The sequence below is a fragment of the Octodon degus genome, unplaced genomic scaffold, assembly GCF_000260255.1.
Source record: "Octodon degus isolate 3935 unplaced genomic scaffold, OctDeg1.0 scaffold00009, whole genome shotgun sequence".
Classification (NCBI taxonomy): domain Eukaryota; kingdom Metazoa; phylum Chordata; class Mammalia; order Rodentia; family Octodontidae; genus Octodon; species Octodon degus.
This window is the reverse complement of record NW_004524585.1, coordinates 11,491,647-11,511,854: the sequence shown is the minus strand read 5'-3', so window position 1 is coordinate 11,511,854 and position 20,208 is coordinate 11,491,647. Positions and strand designations below refer to the sequence as shown.

The 20,208-nt window shown below is 54.4% G+C and overlaps 2 protein-coding genes across 2 annotated transcripts; one reads left to right on the top strand and one right to left on the bottom strand.

Annotated features, from left to right (window-relative positions):
- Positions 1-1,191: 1,191 nt before the first annotated feature.
- Positions 1,192-11,055, top strand: Arl8a (ADP ribosylation factor like GTPase 8A). The gene is made up of 7 exons (XM_004625352.1): positions 1,192-1,478; positions 7,357-7,437; positions 7,590-7,663; positions 9,005-9,098; positions 9,214-9,281; positions 9,499-9,569; positions 10,001-11,055. Exons 1-7 carry the CDS (start codon positions 1,356-1,358, stop codon positions 10,048-10,050), a joined length of 561 nt encoding a protein of 186 aa, XP_004625409.1. The 5' UTR covers positions 1,192-1,355; the 3' UTR covers positions 10,051-11,055.
- A 3,348-nt stretch (positions 11,056-14,403) lies between these two features.
- On the bottom strand, positions 14,404-19,680 carry Gpr37l1 (G protein-coupled receptor 37 like 1). Its single transcript, XM_004625351.2, has 2 exons — positions 18,982-19,680; positions 14,404-15,546 (listed from the first exon to the last, which is right to left on the bottom strand). Exons 1-2 carry the CDS (start codon positions 19,600-19,602, stop codon positions 14,731-14,733), a joined length of 1,437 nt encoding a protein of 478 aa, XP_004625408.1. The 5' UTR covers positions 19,603-19,680; the 3' UTR covers positions 14,404-14,730.
- Between the last annotated feature and the right edge of the window lie 528 nt (positions 19,681-20,208).

The window sequence follows — 20,208 nt, the reverse complement described above, 5'->3', positions numbered from 1 at the left end:
CCTGAGCTCTGGACTCTCCCTGTCTCCTCTCTTTTACAAGAAGGATAATCCTATTTAATAGGGCTCTGCCCTCCCGACCTAATCACCTGCAGAGGCCCCACCTCCTAATACCATCACGTTGGAGATGAGGAATTCAAAGCTTAAATTTTGGAGAGACAGATATTCAAATGTTGGGCTACACCATGTTTGTATACCTTAGGAGCTAGGGAAAGGCTTACAAAGAGCAGAAAACTAGATACATTGTGCTTAATAAACCAGAATATTCTTCCCGTATAAGACTTTGTGATTCCTCCACTTTTTGACCATTTGTGGTCATCTAACTCTTGAGTAGGCTTGAGAGATATGGGTGCTATTGATAATTACCTTGGACTAAAGACAGTAGACTCCCAAGGAGCACCCACCACAGGCTGGGGATTGTCCCCAAGCCAGGGTAATTGAGGTACACCCTGCTGGGACAATCAGCCCTTCGATTGAGCAGGCCTGCGGTTAGTTCATGCCGGGAAGGGACCAGGCACCTCTTGGCAGGCCCTACACTACCATCAGTTCTGCTCCTGAAGAAAACTTTGCGTTTTTTGTTTTGTTTTGCTTTGATCAAAACAGCGCACAATTGCCTTTGCCACAGATGTTCCTCACTGGAAAATCCCTGCTAGGACTGTCTGTTTCAGTATCATGGTGACGCTAACAAAAACCAGCATCAAGTTCAAACGGCTGTTTCACTCGGACCAGAAGCCCAAACAAGTGGATAAATTGTGGTTAACAAATCAAAATGGAGAATTCCAAGACCTTAATGCGATTATTACTCTCCATTCCGTACATTTTGGAGGGTGGGTCTCTACCCAGGGATGCTAACAGGCAAGGGTTTGGCAAACAAAAAGACTTCATCGCCCCCTTTTCCCAGACATCGCATCTTCGCATCCTGGAAAGTGGATGGCCCACCCTTCTTCGCCGTGGAAGTACTCTCGGTGAGCGCGGACCTCACCAACCACCACCCTTTGGACGGCAGGGGTAGCGATAGGACCCGCTGCCCAGAGAGAGAATACCGCTTGGTCCTTCTTCCCACCGCCCGCAGCCCCGCCCGCCTGCAAGTGGCGCGCGCGCTCGGGGGCGCGCAGGACTCGGCCCGGCCCGCGGGAGGGCGCGACAGCGACGGCGGGGGCGGAGGAGGAGGACGCTGAAGCCACACCCATCGGCAAGCGGATCCGGGGCCGGGAGTCGTCGGCCTCAGCGCTCGAGCCTCCGCCCGCACTGAGCCGCGGGACCCGGGCCGCACCGGGGAGGGGCCGCTCCGGGCCGCAGCGCGAGGGCAGCGAGGGACGGCGGGGACCCGGCACCGGGCGGAGCCGGCGGCAGCGACCATGATCGCTTTGTTCAACAAGCTGCTGGACTGGTTCAAGGCCCTGTTCTGGAAGGAGGAGATGGAGCTCACGCTGGTCGGGCTGCAGTACTCGGGCAAGACCACCTTCGTCAACGTGATCGCGGTACGAGGGCGCACCGGGGGGCCGCGTGTCCCCGCCTTCGCCGCGCCCTGGGAGTCAGGGTCGCCGCCTGCCTGGCGTGGCGGGGCACGGCCGGGTGCCGCGCGAGGGAGGAGCTGGCCCGGGCGCTAGGGGCCTAGCACGGCCCTTGGGGGACCGGGGTGGCGCGCCACCCGCTTCCTGGCTTGGGCTAGAAGGGCACTGCCGTGGAGCAGGGAGGAAGAGAAGAGACAGGGCTGTGGAACCTGCTGCGGGCAGAGCCAGGAGCCCGCGCCCGGGGGCATGACGGGGCGAAAGTGTCCGGGCCTGCCAGCCCCGCGCGGGGACGTCACGGGACCGGCTGCTCGGGAGGCTGGGGGGCGGGGGCTGGGCCGGCCCTGCCCCACCCTGAGGGCCGAATCCCTCCTCGCGGGACGGGGCAGATCCGGCCCCAGAGATGGAGGGAAGAGGTGTCTCCGAGGGCAGAGGAGTCAGTTGAGATCCTGGGCTGAACCCCAGGCTCTTCCCCAGATCCCCTTCTGGACCTGCTGTGTCGCTCAGAGTCCGGGTAGGATGGCATCCATAGGGGAGCTTGGAGTCTGTGCCTGACCCAGAAGTTGACAGAGGAGCACTCTGGATCAGAGAGGATGCCGTGGAGGGACACTGCCCCTCAGGGAACAGGGAGAGTGGCCTCCGGAGCAATGTAGAGTCTAGACTGGGGGTGCAGAGAGGGGACGGCTGTAAGCCTTTCTGTGCAGTGAAGTGGTGGAGAAGGAGTTAAAAATCTCTCAAAAAGGGGAAGATGCTCTCCCAGGGTGTGTGAGCCCAGGCTGCAGTAATGGCTGCGGCCTGCATTTCTGAGCCAGGCAGGACTGGTTTCTTGGGGCCCAGCAAGGCTTGGGACAGGAGCTAAGACTGACCAGGGCCCAGCCCCAGTCTCAAAGGTGGGGTTTGCAAGAACTGTGAGTTAACCAGGTACTGATCAGAAATACTGATAAGATAGGTCCACACAGGCATGTGGCCCACCTGTCTGGCACTGCCAACCTTGCCTGTGTTGTTACCCAGCCTGGTGAGGTGAGCTTCCCTGACCCTGTCCAGTTCAGCATTCTAGCAGAGAACATTGCAGGGACTAGATGCCATCGCCCTGGCCCAGAGGCCGGAAAGCAGAAGGAAGACTGGATGGACTCTTCCACACAGTCAGGGGGCTGGCTTCCGCTCCTGTTGTGCTCTGCAGGTGACCTCTGCCTCTTCCTTTACCCAGCATCTCCTGCTCCTTATCTGGCAGGGTAGGATTTGCAGGCTGATGCCAAGGTTTGGCGTGTGATACCTTTCTCAGCTAACGTGTGCCCCTGGGCTCGTATCTGCCTGCCCCTAAGATCAGACACACACACACACACACACACACACACACACACACACACACACACGCCCCCATTAGACCTGGCATGGTTTGGCATCACACTTGGACTCTTGCCTGCAAGCCTAGCTGGCTTGACTTTTAGGCATTTAGATGTGAGAGATATCTCTGGAGTAAGAGCAAGAAAAGAAACAAGTTGCTGCCACTCAGCTGAAATGTCACCTCCTGTCCCTAGGGAAACTGTCTTCTTGGAGCATGAGTAAAAGCCATGCTCCCAGGCAGGGTCCACAGGTACCCTGATGGGTTCAGTTTCCCAGCCTCCTCTAGACCAGCATCATACCTAGGGAAGGGGAGGTTGTGACCCAGGTCAGAAACAGAACCCAAGGATCCCAAACTCTTGTGGCAGGGTCAAGAATTGCTGTGATTTTCTGGGAAAATTTCTTGAAATAAAAAGTCCACGTGTTCCCCTTTTTTGATATTAAATGTATCTCTTCAGCTAGCACATTCTAAAAAAGCAGGCCAAGTTTCCCTTCTCTGAGGAAGCCTCTCAAGAAAAACCATCCCTTATGAGCTGCAGTTGAAATTCCAGTGTCTAGGAAACTCCAGTGTTCCCAGATCCTCCCAGGCTATGGACCTGGCATTTCTGGTAGCCCTGGGTATAATCACAGCACAATACCTTCCTGAAAGAAAGGCAGAATCAGAACCTCTAGGCTTGGTTCCATACCCGCCACCCACTCCCCAAATAACCTTTGCCTGTTCACTTGGCCTCTCTTTGCCTTAGCATATTCCCCTTGGGGTTTTCTACTCACTCTATGAGATGGGGCTGTAACTAGGAATTGAGTTTAGTGGCTGCTGCTCAGCAGGCTAATGTGAACTAGAAAGAAATTACATGGGAACTTCACAATGCTTCTAAGATATTAAAACCGATCTTTTGATTTGTGAGAGTTGTGATGCTAGAAAAATAGTCGATTTTTTTTTATAAAGTTTTTTTTTTCAGTACTGGGGATTGAACTCAGGACCTTGTGCTTGCCAGGCAGATGCTTAAGCTGCTGAGCTGTATCCCTGGCCTGAGTCAGTGTTTTTATTCAAGAGAAATGAGAGACATTTTCAAATATTTCAAAGCATAAAAGAATGCCTAATGGGAGAACCAGCCTTGGGGTACCCAAAGGGACTTAGAAACAAAGGATGGAAGTTACAGGAAGGCGGATTTTTGCACATTATGAAGAACTTCCTGATAAGATTGATGTGGTAGCACATACCTATAATCCCAACCTCTGGGAGGCTGAAGCAGGCGGATCACAAGTTTAGACTCAGCCAGGTGTGGTGGTGCACACCCGTAATCCCAGCCCTTGAGAGGCTGAGGTAGGAGGATCCCCTGGAGTTCAGGGCTAGCCCAGCCCAGACTAAGTAGTGAGGTCAAAGCCAGAATGAATTAATAGCAAGATCCTGTCTCAAAACAAAAGCAAATTTGAACTTAGCTTGGGCAGCCTTATGACTTAGCAAGACCTTTTCTGAAAAAAAGAAAAATTAAAGCCTGAGCGTGTAGCTTGATGTGAAGGCTCTGAGTTCAGTCTCCACTACAGAATGAGAGAGACAGACAGATGCATGGGGGGAGGGGGAGAGGGGATGACAGACAGAAGGACAGAGAGGGAGAGAGAGCTTTCTGATAGTTGGAGCTAACCAAAGAGAGAACGGGCCACGGCGGACCCATTCTGAGCTAAGCTGGGCTCAGTGTCCTAAGATTCTTTCCACCCGTAGTGAGGAGCTTGTGAAACAAGGAGTTGTGGCAGGCACATGAAGTCACCACCTGATTCCCACCCAGCTCCAGTTCGTACCTGAACAGGAGCTCTGCATGTGAGGGCACCGGCCCCCCGGGGCTCCTTCTAGCCTCGCCCTGTGCCCTGGTCACATCTGTCAGGTCACATTCTCATCTGTTTGGGAGCCTGCGGGCCTGTGAGGTGCCGGAGTGCAATGACAGTGCCCCTTGGTGTTTTAAACCGTTCATTGCCAATGCTTCCTGAGCCTTGTTCTCAATTCCCAGAGACCCAAACCTTCCTCCCCGAGGCCCAGCGATGCTAAAGCCTTGTCCAGGCTCCCGGATAGGTGAGGAATAAGAACCGGGCTTCTTTCTTCAGACAGTATTCCTAGTCAGCACACACAGGGAGGGATGAGCAGCTTTTGGTCCACAAGTGTCCCCACCCTGACACCTGTCACCTTCTGGGTTAGGGCGATTATACAGTGGTCCCTCATTGAACATTGCAGACACCCCTGTGATGAGTAGAAATCAGTGAAGTAGTGACGTTATATTTTTTTAAGGCTTTATAAACCCTTCTCACACTCTTACAAACCTTTCCCACACTTTCAAAAACACTTCTAATGTTCTTAACCATTTTCTAAACTTGTAAACCTATGTAATTTTACCAATATATGTATACTATACAGTGCTGAAAAATCTGTGATAAATAATTTAAAGTAGGAGCCAGGGAGATAGCTCAGTAGAATAAGCGCTTGCCTGGCAAGCACAAGGTCCTGAGTTCAATCCCTGGTACCGCAAAAATAAAATAAATAAATAAATAATAACTTAGAGTAATATTTTTTGAAAACCCACAAAACAAGTGAGTGAAAGTCGAACAGCGAAATAGTGAGGGGCCACTATAAAGTCATGGGGGGCCATTCCCCCGGAGGACCTACTTTTCTCCCTCAGTGATTCCTAATTTCTAGGAGCCCTTGGACCTTAGGGTGTCTGAGAAAACCTAGGGCTCCTTACCCAGAAAAGTGTACACTCAGTCTTTTTGTATCATTGGGTTCTGCCTCTGTGTATTCAACTGAAGATCAAAAATATTCAGACAAAGCCAGCTACTTGGGAGGCTGAGACAGGAGGATTGCTTCAGCCCAGTGTGGGAACAACTTAAGCAATATATACTTTTTGCTTGTTGCAATTTTTAAGCAGCGTAGTAACACAACTAGTTACATAGTGTTTAGATTGTATTAGGCATGTAAGTAATCAAAAGATGATTTAAGGGCTGGCCAGATAGCTCAGCAGACTAAACCACCTGCTTAGGCAGCGCACAGTGGCCAGGGTTTTATCCCAGGTGTGCTGGCACCACCCCTGGGGCTCGATGAGACAACTGAGACTGGGCATGGTGACCTGCGCCTGTAATCCCAGCACTTGGGAGGCTGAAAACAGGAGAATCACTAAGAGTCCGCTCTACATAGTGAGACCCTGTAGACTCTGTCCTAAATGCGTAAAAATAAATAAATGAAAGATGATTCAAAGCCAATGGGTGGGCATGCGCAGGTATAGGTAACTACGATACCCTTTTACATAAGGGACTTGAGCATTCATAGACTTAATTATTTGAGGGAGCTCCTGGAATACGCAGAGGATGAGCCTACACGCAAGCAAAGCTTTGGACACAGGTTGTGCACTACTTTAGGAGGTTAGGGAGCTCTCTACCTTGGTGACTGTCATGGCTCTCCTAAGGCCTTGATGAACACATGACATGTGTAGATACGAGGGCACGACACACACACTCACCCGGGACCCAGGGATCTTCACTTAGACGTAGGGCCACTGGATAAGAGATCATCTCCTACACCGTGGCCTGGGCCAGGCCCCCAACTCACTGTGGGATAGGAGGCACATTATCCTACCACCCGAGGAGGAAAGGCTGCATGAGGAACAGGGCTAGTACCCTCGGGCTCCAGGTTTAATGAGCCCCCATCTCCTGCAGCCTGCCTCTGGGGGGGTCAGCAGAAATGTCCTGCCTGTGCACATGGAGAAGGCCCAGGAGGGATGAAGCCAGAGATTGAGGGAGAAATGGAATTACATGCTCAACTCCCAGGCAAGCTGCAAACATTTACTAGTGTGTTGTGATAGACCCAGCTCCTCTCCCCAAGCAGCTCTATTCTGGTGGAGAAACACATCGGTAAACCAAGAGTAAAGTATGGATTATCCACCCGAACAAGTGCATAGAGGTCTAGCCAGCCCATACCATGGATGATCCTGAAACTGCTCAGCATGCATTGCCCCTTGAGGGTAGCCAATTTACTCCCCCTGCCCCCCCCCCCAAAAAATTGACCTCAATACCAGCTTGGAAATGTCTGCTTTCCTTTAAGTGTCAGGCCAGGAGCTGGTTGGGGCTCTTGACCTGGTAAGCAGTTCACTCTTCCCCTCCATAGAAGCACTCGGTCTGCACTTAGTGACAGTGCAGGGGCCTCGGTTCACAGAGCACTGCAGGTTAAACCTTAGGAACAACGTCTCTGGTCCAGGTGGGGGACCTGTGGGATGGCTTGGGGTAGCTGGGCTTCTGCACAGATCTCAGGTGTCACCTAGGCTGGTGACAGCCATCCTGCTTACAAGCAGAGGACACAGAAGAGATGCTGCTGGGATACCCCCTCCAGGTGGGAAGGCCCAGCATGTGTGGCCTGGCGGCTGTGTTACCCCATAGCCTTTTGGTCTTTTGGTCGGGGGCCATCAGCAAGGGCACATCCGGGGTGCTGCTGCTTTTCTACCCCATCTCCAACGCCAACCCTTCTCTCCAGTCAGGGCAGTTCAATGAGGACATGATCCCCACAGTGGGCTTCAACATGCGCAAAATCACCAAAGGGAATGTGACCATCAAGGTGAGCCATGGCAGCCCCAGGCTGGGAGCTGTGAGGTGAGGGGCAGGTGTAAGAAGCGCTTGGAGAGGTGTGGGGAAGAGAGGGGCAGCACCAAGAGAAGGGGATGGAGAGTCCTTGGGTGGCCGCCACTAAGTCCGTCTCATGCTTTTCAGCTCTGGGACATTGGGGGGCAGCCCCGATTCCGCAGCATGTGGGAGCGCTACTGCCGAGGAGTGAGCGCCATCGTGTAAGTATGGGCCGGTGGGCCGGGGCCCGCAGGTTTCCCCACCTCTGCTGCCTTCAAGGACCTCAGAGACTCAGAAGCAGGTTGACTTAGTCCTGGTTCATAGCCCACTATCTGCATGGCTTGCCTTTATTTTTTAATTTTGCCCTTTGAGACAGGGTTTCGCTATGTAGCTCAGGCTGGCCTTGAACTCACTTTGTAGTCCAGGCTGGCCTCAGAACTCAGAGTGATCCTCCTGCCTCAACTTCCCAAGTGCTGGGATTACAGGCATGCGTCTCCATGCCCAGTGGGCTTGCCTTTATTTTGCACACGCTTTATTTCTGCTGGGTAAAAGCTGTGGTCCCCACTGCTCAGTTGAAGGAAGAACCTGGGACTCTGGAAATCAGATGGACTATGTAACCTTCCCTGTCATTATTCCTACTGTCCCCAACGCAAACTGCCACTGTCTAGAATTTGGGATGGTTCAAATAATTCAGTCCCTTTTTAAAAATAATTTTAAAGGTATATCTATAATCTCAGCACTCAAGGAGGTGGAGGCAGGAGGATCAGTGCAAGTTCAAGGCCAGCCTGGGCTACATACTGAACTAGATATAAGACCCTGTCTCAAAATAACAACAATAATTTTAAGGGCTGTCTATATAACTCAGTAGATTGCTCACTAGTATGAACAAAGCCTTGTGTTCTATCTTCAGTACCACAGAAAAAGAGTTGAGCCTGGCAGGGTGGCCCATGTTTGTATAGTTAGCACTGTGGATGTAGAGGAAGGAGGATTGAGAGTTCAGGTGCCCCCGGGATGATTTTGCAACTTAGTGAGACCACCTCAGACTTTAAAAAGAGCCAGAGGTGTAACTCGTACAGAGGTCCTGGGCTCGATCTCCAGGACCACAATCACTAATGGTAGTAAAAATTTTATTTGACAAATATATGGCCTGACAACAGATACAGTTTTTTGGATAGAATAAACAATAGATTTTTAAAACTTTTTAAAGAACATCTTGCTACAAGAAAAATGTCCTCGGGTTTGCTTTGCTTTCCCACTCTAGCTTCTCTGAACTTTCCATGAAAACGTAAGTGGGTCACTCGAGGCAGGACTTACAGCTAATCCGGCATGGCCCAAGCTCCGCACAGTGTCCAGCTTCCCCAGAGCACCATGAGGGCAACCCCAGGCTTTTCCCTGCTGTGGATTCGAAAGCATTCACAGAGCGGGGCCTTGAGCCAGGTCAGGGTGGCCGATGGCCCTTGATGCCACCGTGCTGGACCAGAGGTTCCCCCCAGCGGCAGCTACTCCCTCCCTGGGCTCAGCCCACGGTGTTCACAGGCTGTCCTCACCCTGCCTTTACCCAGGTACATGGTGGACGCTGCTGACCAGGAGAAGATCGAGGCCTCCAAGAATGAGCTGCACAACCTGCTGGACAAGCCCCAGCTGCAGGGCATCCCGGTCAGCCTGGGAGTGGAATGTTAGGGGAAATCACTGGGCCGGGGCAGCTGTTGTTGCAGGGTGGAGAGAGGCGTGCGTGCCGGACCTCACAGCCCTCATTCTCCCTCTTCTACAGGTCTTAGTCCTGGGTAACAAGCGAGACCTCCCCGGAGCTCTGGATGAGAAGGAACTGATTGAGAAAATGTGAGTTTAGTGACATTAACTTCCAGCTCCCCAATTCCCCAGCCACCAGTCTTAGAGTTGGGCTTATTATTGTTCCTAGCACTTGCCACACGGTGGCAGCAAAGCACACCTTTCCTGGCACTTCACCCTTCTTGTAAGGCCTTGAGCAAGAAAAACCCTGCCCACCCCCACCCCAAGGCAGTCCTGCCCCTGCAGACTCATATGTGGTCTCCCCTAGGAATCTCTCTGCTATCCAGGACCGAGAGATCTGCTGCTACTCCATCTCCTGCAAAGAGAAGGACAACATTGGTGCGTGAGTCTGGGGAGTTGCTGGCCCCATGGGAGGGGCAGTGGGGAAAAGGGGAAGATAGTTCTGGGTGCCTTAGCATAAGGTTCTCAAGGGTTCTGCCTCTGCAGCTTGTCTTTAGCCCAAAGCTCTGTGGTCCATGGTGCAGCCAGGTTGTAGGCATCACCCCAACCCTGCATCCCTGGCCTTATACTCGGGCTCCCTGCCTCTGAAACTGTTACAGGCTTGGACCAGATGGTTCCCAGCCCCTTCCACCTCTTTGTACAGGGCTGTTTTTCTCAGTACCTGTGTGAGGCTCTGGACCCTGAGCTCCTGCCCTCGGGTGCCCATAGTAGTTTGGTGCTTAGCTATCTTGCCTGATGCCACCCCCACTCCCGCCCCACCACCCAGCACAACAAACCCTTATCAGCCTTTTCTCTTGTCCTGCACCCAGACATCACCCTACAGTGGCTTATTCAGCACTCAAAGTCACGGAGAAGCTGAGACGGCAGCCCTTCTCCCTCAGACCAGGGACCGTGGTTGTGGAAAACTGAAGCCGAGCTCCCCGCCCATCCCTTCGTCCCCCTAAGCGCACCCCTCCTCACTCAGCGAGGGGAAGGCCCTCTGGGGCTCCCAGAGCCCTGTTCTGCTGAGGTTTGAACTCCTGTTTTTATTGTATAATAAATCGACCCCCATCTGGGCCTCCAGCCTCTCCCCTGCCCCTCTCCCAGGGTCCCCTCTCCCAGCCCGCTTCCCTCCCCTCTTGACAGCCCTGTCTCCCACCCCTGCCCCCTCGCTTCCCCCTCTTCCCTTTTCAACTCTCTGTTAGTGTCCTGTGTGTACAGTATATATATGTATATATATTTTAATTTTTTAATTTAAGCAAAGACTAAAATCAACCATTTGATGCTGCAGGGGCCATTCAGGATCTGGGAGGGGGCAGTCTGGAGAGAAGGAAAGAGATGCAGGGTCGGCTGGGGGCCAGTTCACATCTGGAGGGGTGGAGGCTGACGCCTGGGGCAGGTACTGGCGTGGGCACTGGTGCCGCCCCCGTCCTGTATTTCTGCCTCCTGCTCTGGCTTGTCGCTGCATCCCACAGGTGGTGGGAGCCTAGGTAGCCACTTCCTCTCTGTCCCCAGCCTTGATAGGGCCACCAGGTGCCAGAGAGCACCAGGCCTAGGGGCGGAAGCTGGTGTCCATGCTGCCCCAGCACCCTGACCCCTGTTCCGGCCCCCAGCTCCTGCCCCCACCCAGGGCCCCCACCTCCAGGGCCCACCTCATTTTCTGTTCTCATTTTGCAGAGTTGCACAAGGAGAGAACTCAGCATGGGGGGTTGGTTCTTTGGATTTTGTTTTTTGTTGTTTTATTTGTTTAATGATTTGTAAAGTGATGTTCCTCTTCCTTTTTTACACTTTTCAGCTCATATTTAACCTCTGTTTGGAAAATGATTCCTGTAACTGTACATTTTTTTCCTCCTAATAATAACAATAAATTTCCAATCTTGTGTTGAGGGGGTACATGGTGCCCATTATTTTTCTGCAGACAGTGCAGACCAGCCAGCAGGCACAAGGGACACCAGCACCCCTGAACCCTGGGCACAAGCAGCCCGAGAACCACGCCCACAGGGCCATGTGCCCAGGCCGCACACAATGGCCCCTCACAAGTCTCCCGCACGTGCTTCGGTGCTGCCCAGCCTCCTCATTCCTTTCTCAGACTTCATGTGGTCCTGGCCTTGAGCTGGCAGCTGCCTAGCAGTGCACAGGAGGACCAAGGAGGAGCTGCCCAGGTCACGATGGCAGGAGTGAGGGGCGCCTCTGCTGCCCCCCATCGGGCCCCATCCACACCCCTACTGCGCGAGTCCTCGCTGCACCCAGCCTGTGAAGCTGGACCCCCTGCCTGCACAGCTGCTGCTCTGAGCCTCACAGGCCCTGTTTGATCAAATCTGAGTCCATCCTGACCCAGATTTACAGGAGGCCCCGCCTCCTCCCCTCCTTCTGCCTCCCCTTCACCCTGGAAAATGGAGCAGGCCCTGCAGAGCAACCCCTGCATCCTGACCAACCCGCCCTGCCATAGAGAGCCCCCTGGGTATGCAGCCCTCCCCAGCCCCAAGCCCTTGCAGCTCCTGGGCCTTCTTCAGTGCCCAGGGCTACTTCTCCCAAAGGCTGTCTGACATGAGGGCCCTCAGAGAAATGCCTGCAGAAGGGCCTGAGGAACAACCAGAGCCCTGATGGCGAACCTTTAGAGCTTTCAGGGATACAAACACGGCACTGCAGCACGAAGCCACAGGTTCGCCACCTCTGGCCTGTGTGGAACCTGGCAGCTGGAGCTGAAGGTCCTCCGATGCCTACCATGCCCAAGAGGTGTGACACATATCTATGTGGTTAAGGATTAAAGTGGGCCCAGGTCTGTCCCCTTCCCTCATTGCAAAGGTGGTGAGTATACCCTGGCCAGAAACTGGAAGAGGGCCATCCCCTCTTTCATCTGGGCCTTTGGGATAGGCTCCTCGGGTCCTGCTGTCCTGAGCCCAGGGGAGGTGTGGGTCTGTAACCTTGGAGCAAGTCTGGATCCCCCCAGCAGTGGCTGCCTTCCAGTGCTTTGGGACCTGCAGAACCTGCTCGGGTGGAGCAGGAAACAAAGGAGAGCGAGGTACATGTACATCATCAGTCCTGTCTAGACTCTGATGCCCAAACTGGATGAATTTAAGAACACCCCAGTGGGCTTGCTGCGCAGTACTGGAGACTGCAGTTGCCAAGCCGACCCCAGTGCTGGGAAGAGGGATTGTTTCAAGTCGCAGATGCAAAAGCTGAGACTGAGGCTGTGCAAGTGCATTCAGGTCCCAGGGTGAACAGATGATGAAGCTGAGATGGAAGGTGATACCCTCTTGCAGAGGGGAGGCCTAGGTCGCCCCACCGCCATCAGGTATCAGAGTCGCAGGGCTGAGATGCTGCTGCTTGCTTTGCCTTTTTGTTTGCTTTTGCATTTATTAGATACAGAGTCTCACTACGCAGTTCACAATTGTATTGAACCTCCTGTCTCAGCCTCCCCAGCACTGGGGTTCCAGGCATGTGCCACCACACTGTTTGGGGACACCCTGGCACTTCTGGGGCCAGCATGGCATGTGGTACTGAGGGTTGAACCCAGGTCCCCGAGCGGAGCTATCTCCCCAGCCCTGCTGCCTGTTCTTAAGGGGTGACTGTCATTGCCCCCTCCACATACCCCAGCTCAAGTCCGCACCCACCCCTGTGCCAGCCTCCTCCCCAGCCTTGAGCCTGGGACCCCTGAGCAACAAACCCCACATTGTTTCCCAGCTGGCCCAGGCCGGAGGGAGAGTGGCTCTTACCCAAGGCCAGCAGGCCTGCTGACTTAATTCTGCAGGCCATTCACGTTGGCAGGGCTGGGAGGCGGTGGTGGCAGCAGGGCCTTGGAGCTACCATCTCTCTCCCTTTGGTCTGAGTCGGCAATAAGGAAGGGCCAGGGGTGGCCTTTGTGGAAGACCCCCAAACAGGATGCTAATGTGCCCCCCACCCGGCCTGCCATCCTCAGCCCTGCCATCATTGGCTTCACCTCGGTTCACCCAGCCCCCTCCTGCCTCCCTTAGGAAGCTATTGGTGCATGTAGGAACCGGCGGGGTGGCTGTAGCAGAGAAGGAGGGGTTGAGGGAAGCCTGCCTTTGGCCCGGTCTATAGACTGTACCCCCTCCCATCTAAAGTTTCTAAAGACAAAGCTGGGGGCTTTGGTCACTGTGGCAACAGGGCTGCTGAGAAATGGGTTGGTGTCATTCCCCAGTACATGGCCACACCATCACCTAGCAACGGCCTCTCTCTCTTGGCGGTGTCACTGGCCCTGGGGGTGGGTGCCAGGGAGAAAGAACAAGACTGTTAAGATGGGGGGTGGAGCTGGAGCAATGGGCAGGCAGAGGCCAAGGGGTGTGGGTGACTGGACAGAGAGAATGAGGCCCAAGCCACTCAGAACCTCCTGCCCCTCACTGCCCTTGGGGATACTTCCTGAGGCCCTGTGCCAGTGCACATCCTAGGTAGACATGGTAGTCATGAGTAGTGCTTTGGGGAATCCCAGAGGTGCAGCTAGAGGAGGACGGACTTCAAGGGCAGGACCAGCAGAAGGAGCTGCAGGGTCTGCTGGGGACATGGGACAGAGCCCTGGCCTGGCAGGAAGGGTGGTGGGGCGGGGGCGGGAGGGGGCAGCCAGGGGCCAAGCAGCTGGACCATCTATGGGCAAAACAGTCTGTTCTAAGGCCCAAACAAGAGCCATTCTCAGAGTGCCAGACTGGGAAGCCCCGCAGCTCACAAAGGGAAGACCACTGGCATCCCTCAAATGAGGGCTTTGTTGGGAGAGTGTAACTCAAAGCTGGGGGCGCAGGAAGGACAAGTTGGCAGTCTTTGACTGTTAGAGGCTGCTGGGTTTTGACCAGGATGACGATGTAGGCCCTCAGCTCTGCACGATCCCCATCCTCTCTGTCCCTCAAAAGCCCCCAGGGCAGGAGAGTAGCCACAGCCAGGGCCAAAGGTGGTCAGGAGGAATGCACCCCCTGGCACTGCCCAGCCCCGGGAAAGTTGTACCTGCAGCACTGCCAGGACAGGCACACAAAAATCGCATGGGTGCATGGTAGTTCTACCTAGTTTATTGATGTTGGGGGAGGGCCTTCTATGGGAAAGTGCCGAAACCAGGGAGCTTGGACAGGACAACCTAGGTACCTTAGAAGAGGACAGAGGAGAAATTCCCAGAAAAAGGGAGAGATCCAGTCCAAAGAAAGGGTACTGAGCCTACTGGGTCGCCTCCCACCAAAGGAGACCATTCTGGGATGGGACCCCATGTAGGGATGCAGCGATGAAACTCAGGAACACAGTCAAGGCAGAAAGGGAAGCAGGCAGCAGCCAGGAGGGGGCAGGTTCACTGTGGCTCCCAGAGGTGGGACCAAGACTGAGCAGCTCTAAGGACCTAGAAGGGTCACAGCCTACCTGTGCCAAAGACAGTGCTAGATGGCCCCTCAGCGCGACAGGAAAGGCCCTGCTCAGGGAGGAGTTTTCAACAACCCCAAGCCTGCACAAGAGGAACCAAGTCCATCTAGACAACAGGAAGGGCGGCCAAGCGAGACCTATGGGGCAAGAAACAGCAGGCCCAGCTGGATCTGGGTTGGCAGCCCTGTCCCCTCCCTGGGGCCTGGCCTCAGCAAGGTGTGCCCAGGGGCAAAAGCGGGGGCGACTCCCTGGGCTTGTGGAAGTAGATGGAAGACACCTCAGCCTTGAGCTTATTGTTGGAGCCATCGGTGGTTGAGGCCTCAGAGGCCCCGCCGCCACAGTCCTCGCAGCAGCAGCAGCAGCAGCAATCCAGGAAGGCCTGGCCCAGCGGCCGGCACACACACAGCAGCAGCACCGGTGTGATGGCGCCCTTGAAGAAGGTGGAGAACTGGTTGACGAGGCCCAGCAGGTCCAGGGTCTGGCGAGTCAGCTCGGTGGACAGGTAGGCCACCACCACGTTGCAGACGTTCTCTGGGAGGGTGCACAGGGCGTAGACCACGGTCAGGCCCACCACAGTGCTGTTGAGCTGGCTCTCACACTGCGCATGCTTGCCAGCCCGGCACTCCGGCTTCCTTCCCGGCGTGCCCCGCACCCGCCACGTCACCAGCTGGCAGGTGACCGTGAAGAGGATCGGCAGGCAAAAGTAGCAGCCAAAGTACCACCACATGCGGGCGTTCTGGTAGGTCATCACCAGGGAGTAGAGCGTCTCAGGCAGGCTGGCTGACGGCTTCATGACACATGAGTCCACGGTGCCCGCGGTGGGGGCCGGCTCCTGTGCCAGCTGCCACAGGAGGACCTCCGGCACGGCCAGAGTCATAGAGCCCACCCAGATGACAGCTAGCTTGGCCAGGATCGACTGGCACCGCTCAATGGGCCTCACCTTGGGCAGGGTGCTGGTAGCCACATGGAAGCGGTCAATACCCAGGGCGCAGAGGCTAAAGGTAGTGACTCCCAGAGAGGAGACCTGGGGGGCAGAGGGGATAAAAAGTGCTTGGTCAGAACCGACAGGGTTGGGTAGAAGCCCTGCTTGTGGATTAGTCAGTGAACTGTGTCATGAGTAGAGGAGAAAGGTATGGGTAGGGCTGGGCCTAATGCTGCACACCTGTAACCCCAGAAGTCTGCGAGGCTGAGGCAGGAAAATTACAAGTTCAAACCTAACCTGAGCAACTTCATGACTTAATCTGGGGTTTTATTGTTTTAATCAAACATTTTTTAGAACGAGCTGGGAGGTAACTCAGTGTGAAGGCCCAGAGTTCGATCCTTAGCATCACAAAAATAAATAAAAATAAAGCAACTTGCCTTTGGCAAACATTCTTTTGTCCATCGAACGATTTCCATACGTGAGCAAACCCTCATCACTCATCTTACAGGAAAAACCTAGACTGAGGCAAAAAAGGGACTCCCCTAGGAGCCCAGCACTGATCAACGGCAGAGCTGGGGCTCACAGAACAACTCTTCCTTCCTTCTCTCTGAGCAAGGGCTGCTTAGCCCACCCTCACAGACCCCATGCTGTCTGCGGGGCAGCAGGTCATATCTGAGGAAGAACAGGACAGGCGCAGAATCCCTGGGTCTTTGCAGCCCTTCCCTTCCTGAGCACAGGTGATGACACCAAGAATGTGCTTTGCATATTTTCATCCTCCCTCCCATCCTGAGTGGCCCGAGGCCTGGCTGAGCATCACTTGGTGTGGCCTGCACCCCACACCCCACACACTATTCATGGGCTCACCGGAAATCTACCCTTTGGGCCAGGAAGAAGAAGCCAGGCGGCAGGGAAGAAAGAGCCAAAGAGCATAAAGGAGGAGGAGAGCCACCCACACTCCCAAGCTGCGTCCCACCACACTCGGGAATTGTGCTCCCGTCCCCTTCCTGTCCAAAGCCTTCACTCTTCAGGCTGGGGGACACAATCCCGGGCTTATTCACACTGCCACGGGTGTCCTTTGTGAGAGCCCCCACCCCTCTTGGCGAGCGAGCCCAGGCCTGTGGAGGAGCAGACTCCAGCGCCAGGCAAAAACGTCATTCTCTCCCCTAGCACCCCCAGACTTCCCCAAATTTATTCCAAGCTGCCTTCCCCGCCCTCCCAGAAGCTGCCTGTTCCTCCCGCAGAGAAGAGTTCCGGGCTGGGTCTCGCCCCACTTCACCCGGCTCCCAGCCTCTGCCAGCTGCTGGGTCATCTCCACCCTCCAGCAGGTCGGAAGGGCAGCAGGGAGGGCCCAGCTGCCACCTGGTCAGCAAGGGCCGGGGAGTCCACGGACCTGTCTGTGCCTCCCCTCTCCCCCTTATACCAATTCCAAATAAAGCTGCCCTTCATTGAATCACTTTATTCTATGTGCTTTATGGCCCTTTTAATTCTTCAAGAATTGGGCTGGTGGGTAATGTTGGCACATACCTATAATCCCAGGGGCCTGGAGGCTGAGGTAAGAGGATCACATGATTGAGTCCAGCCTGGGCAACTTAGCAATTTAGCCAAGTTTTTTTTTTTTTCTATCTGTTTTTTGTTTGTTTTTGTTTTGAGACAAGGTCTTATGATATAGTCGAGACTAGCCTTGAATTCGCTATGTAGCCCAGTCTGACCTGGAACTCACAACAGTCCTCCTGCCCCAGCCTCTCAAGGGCTGGCATTATAGACACATGGCCGCCACACCCAGCTCATTTTATTTTTAAGGAGAAATTATAAAAATAAATGAATAAATAAATAACACTAGGGAGGTGACTCAGTGTGAAGATACTGAGTTCTGTGTCCAGCACTGCAATAGACAGAGACAGGGAATGTTAGCTGGGGAGTAGAAGCACAGTTTAGCCCTGGGCTCAGTCCCCAGCACCAGAAACAAAACATTAGGCAGAGTGGCCATCCTGGAAGCCTAGCGCTCTGGGAAGCTGAGGCAAGATGTCAAGCTAAAACCCAACCTGGGCAATTTCATGACTTGGTGAGACTCTGTCTCAAAATTTTACAAAGTCTGGGGAAGTAGCTCCATGTGCAGGGTCTGGGTTCAACCCCCAGTACTGCAAAAAATAAATAAATAAAATTTACAGATGGGGAATCTGAAGTGTAGACAGGGTCAATAAAGGGAATAAGAAAAGCCCATTTCTGACCTAGACTGCTCCACCCCGAGCCCTGTGTCTGCGCACTCCCAACTGAGCCAGGCTGTGTGCTCAGGATGAACACTCACTGCAAAGGCTGCCCCGATTTTAGTGTCTCCTTCACACTGGAAAACTCTGGGCCACCATCAGGTGGTCTGCCTGGGCAGGGGAGCTCTCAGCCCCTCAGAGACCCTACCAAGCCATGAAACCATCACTAACAGCACCGGGGACCAAGCAGGCAGCAGGGCCTAGGCACTGAGTTCTCGCATGGGTCACATAGCACCATCCATGGAGGAACAACAGGCTCAAGAGGAGGCACGGTCACTATAGTCTTAACTGTGACCCCACGTAGCCAAGATTTAAAGGGTAGCTTCCTTATTTTGTGCTTTCACGTACAGACAAGGACTTCCCCGTCTCACACAAAGGCACACGCGGCGGAATAGTTTCGCAGTGATGTGATGACATTTTCTCTGTGGGATCTACACAGCCCTCAATACCATAGGTTTGTCGTCACAGGGGAGTTTCCAGAAGTAAGGGCATAATGGTACACTTTAGAAAACTTTCTTTTCAGTACTGGGGGGTTAACTCAGGGCCTTCACACTAAGCTACACCTCCAATCTTTTTCATTTTTTATTTTAAGACTGATCTTGCTAAGTCACGAAATTATCCAGTCTGGGCTCAAAATTTTGATTCTCCTGCCTCAGCCTCCCAGAATGCCCAGGATTACAAGGGTGCATCACCCCACCTGACTTACTTCAGAATTTTAGAATAGACCCATTAGAAGGAATATCTGGTCTACCTCCATTTTGGGGTTAGGGAAATGAAAGAGGAGATGTGCTCTGGCCTGCACCCCCACCAGTGTGTCAGTTATGGAGCTGAGATCAGAGCTTCTGCTAGCTATAGTGCCCACATGCAAGCCCTGCCTTTCAGGGAGGATTCAAGTTAGTGGTGGAGACAACAGTTATGATGATAGTGGTCACGACAATGGTCCCGGTCAGGAAGGAAAGACAGCTGTCTCCTGGGCAAGCACTCACACTGGACACAGGCACTGACCTGATGCTGGGGTGTGTCTAGAAGACCCAGCTCCTACTGACACTGCCTGGGGGCAGGATGTTGAATTAACACCAGGCTGCTGTGGGTGCAGGGCGGTAGCCACAGGCACATAGAAGACACAACAAAGGACAGAGGACTTTCTTGGGTGGAACAATGGAGTGGGGGGGATGGCGCAAGGGAAGGGGCAGCTTGGATCTAAAAGAAAGAGACAGGGCCTGTCACTGAGCCCTGGGCCTTACAGCTGAGCCCTGGAAGGGTCTACACTCACCTCCATGAAGGGCACGGCCCGGCAGGAAATGTCACCCAGTAGCCGCTGCTTGGTGATCTCATTGAAGATGACAACAGGGAGGCAGAAGAAGAGGACCAGGAAGTCCCAGAGGGCCAGGCTCGCGAGGATGGAGTTCCAGGCACTCTTCAGGTAGTAGCTGTGCCACACGATGCACATGACTGACAGGTTGCCCACAATGCCCACAGCAAACACCACCAGGGCCAGGAGCATGATGGCATAGGCACTGTAGGAGCTCTCGGTCACCGGGTATAGGGGGTTCTGGACCTGCAGCCTCTGACTTGGTGTCCCTGTCAGATTGCCCCTCAGCTCCTGCCCGCTGCCTGGGGAGTCCCCACCCTTTTCAGGGCTGGAACTGGTGGCTACCCAGGGCTTGCTGGGCTGCAGGTCCACAGGGTGGATGGGCCGGGGGTACTCAGCCCATTCCTCAGGTACATAGTGCTGTACCTCCTTGGCTTCCTCGGCCTCAGTGCCTCTCCTGGCTCGGTTTTGCTGCTCCGGAGCCTCTGCTCTGTGCCCATGAGGGGCACCCCCAGAGACCCCGCCATGCCCCACAGCCCACACAGCAGCAAGAGAGAGCGCCAGGGGCCACAGCCACTGCATGGCCGGAAGCACAAGACGCGGCTGCCCAGGGAGAGCAGGTGAGGCCGGGGCCCAAGTGCTGGGCAGAGTCAAGAGGCAGCTGGCGACTGGGCCCGCCTTCCGTCAGGCGTCTGGCATGGCCGGCCCCCCCCTCCCACCCACAGGCCACAGGCTGGCTAGGGCCCTCTGCTGGTCATAAAGCAGTCTTTGCCACCCTTTGCAGCTAGGCCTCCAAGACCCACGCTCTTGGCCCCAGGACCATGGCAGTCTGACTGTGACACCATCAGAGGATACCTGGTCCAGGCCATGGAACCTGCCCAGTGAAGCCACAGGGCAAGAACAAGAACCAGGGTGCAGCTCTCCTGATTCTACCTGAATTTAAGTTAGCTCCTTCATGCAAAACGGAGCAGGCACTGTGATTCCTGAACGCGCAGCAGCTCCCGGTGCTCAGCTGACTTCTCAGTGACCCCTCACTGTCTTATGATGTAAATCCTACTGGAATCCACTTTTCAGATTTGAAATGTGGTCTCTCTCTCTCTCTCTCTCTCTCTCTCTCTCTCTCTCTCTCTCTCTTCCTTCAAATGCCTTCAGGGCAGGTTTGGCTGGCTTGAGTTGTGGGGACCAAAC

Excerpts from the sequence above, each read along its gene's own strand:
- Arl8a (XM_004625352.1), top strand. The coding sequence starts at position 1,356 with ATGATCGCTTTGTTCAACAAGCTGCTGGACTGGTTCAAGGCCCTGTTC. Across the intron at positions 7,438-7,589 it reads AAGGGAATGTGACCATCAAG|CTCTGGGACATTGGGGGGCA; the intron begins GTGAGCCATGGC and ends CATGCTTTTCAG. Across the intron at positions 9,099-9,213 it reads CCCAGCTGCAGGGCATCCCG|GTCTTAGTCCTGGGTAACAA; the intron begins GTCAGCCTGGGA and ends CCTCTTCTACAG.
- Gpr37l1 (XM_004625351.2), bottom strand. The coding sequence starts at position 19,602 with ATGCAGTGGCTGTGGCCCCTGGCGCTCTCTCTTGCTGCTGTGTGGGCT. Across the intron at positions 15,547-18,981 it reads GGGCCGTGCCCTTCATGGAG|GTCTCCTCTCTGGGAGTCAC; the intron begins GTGAGTGTAGAC and ends TCTGCCCCCCAG.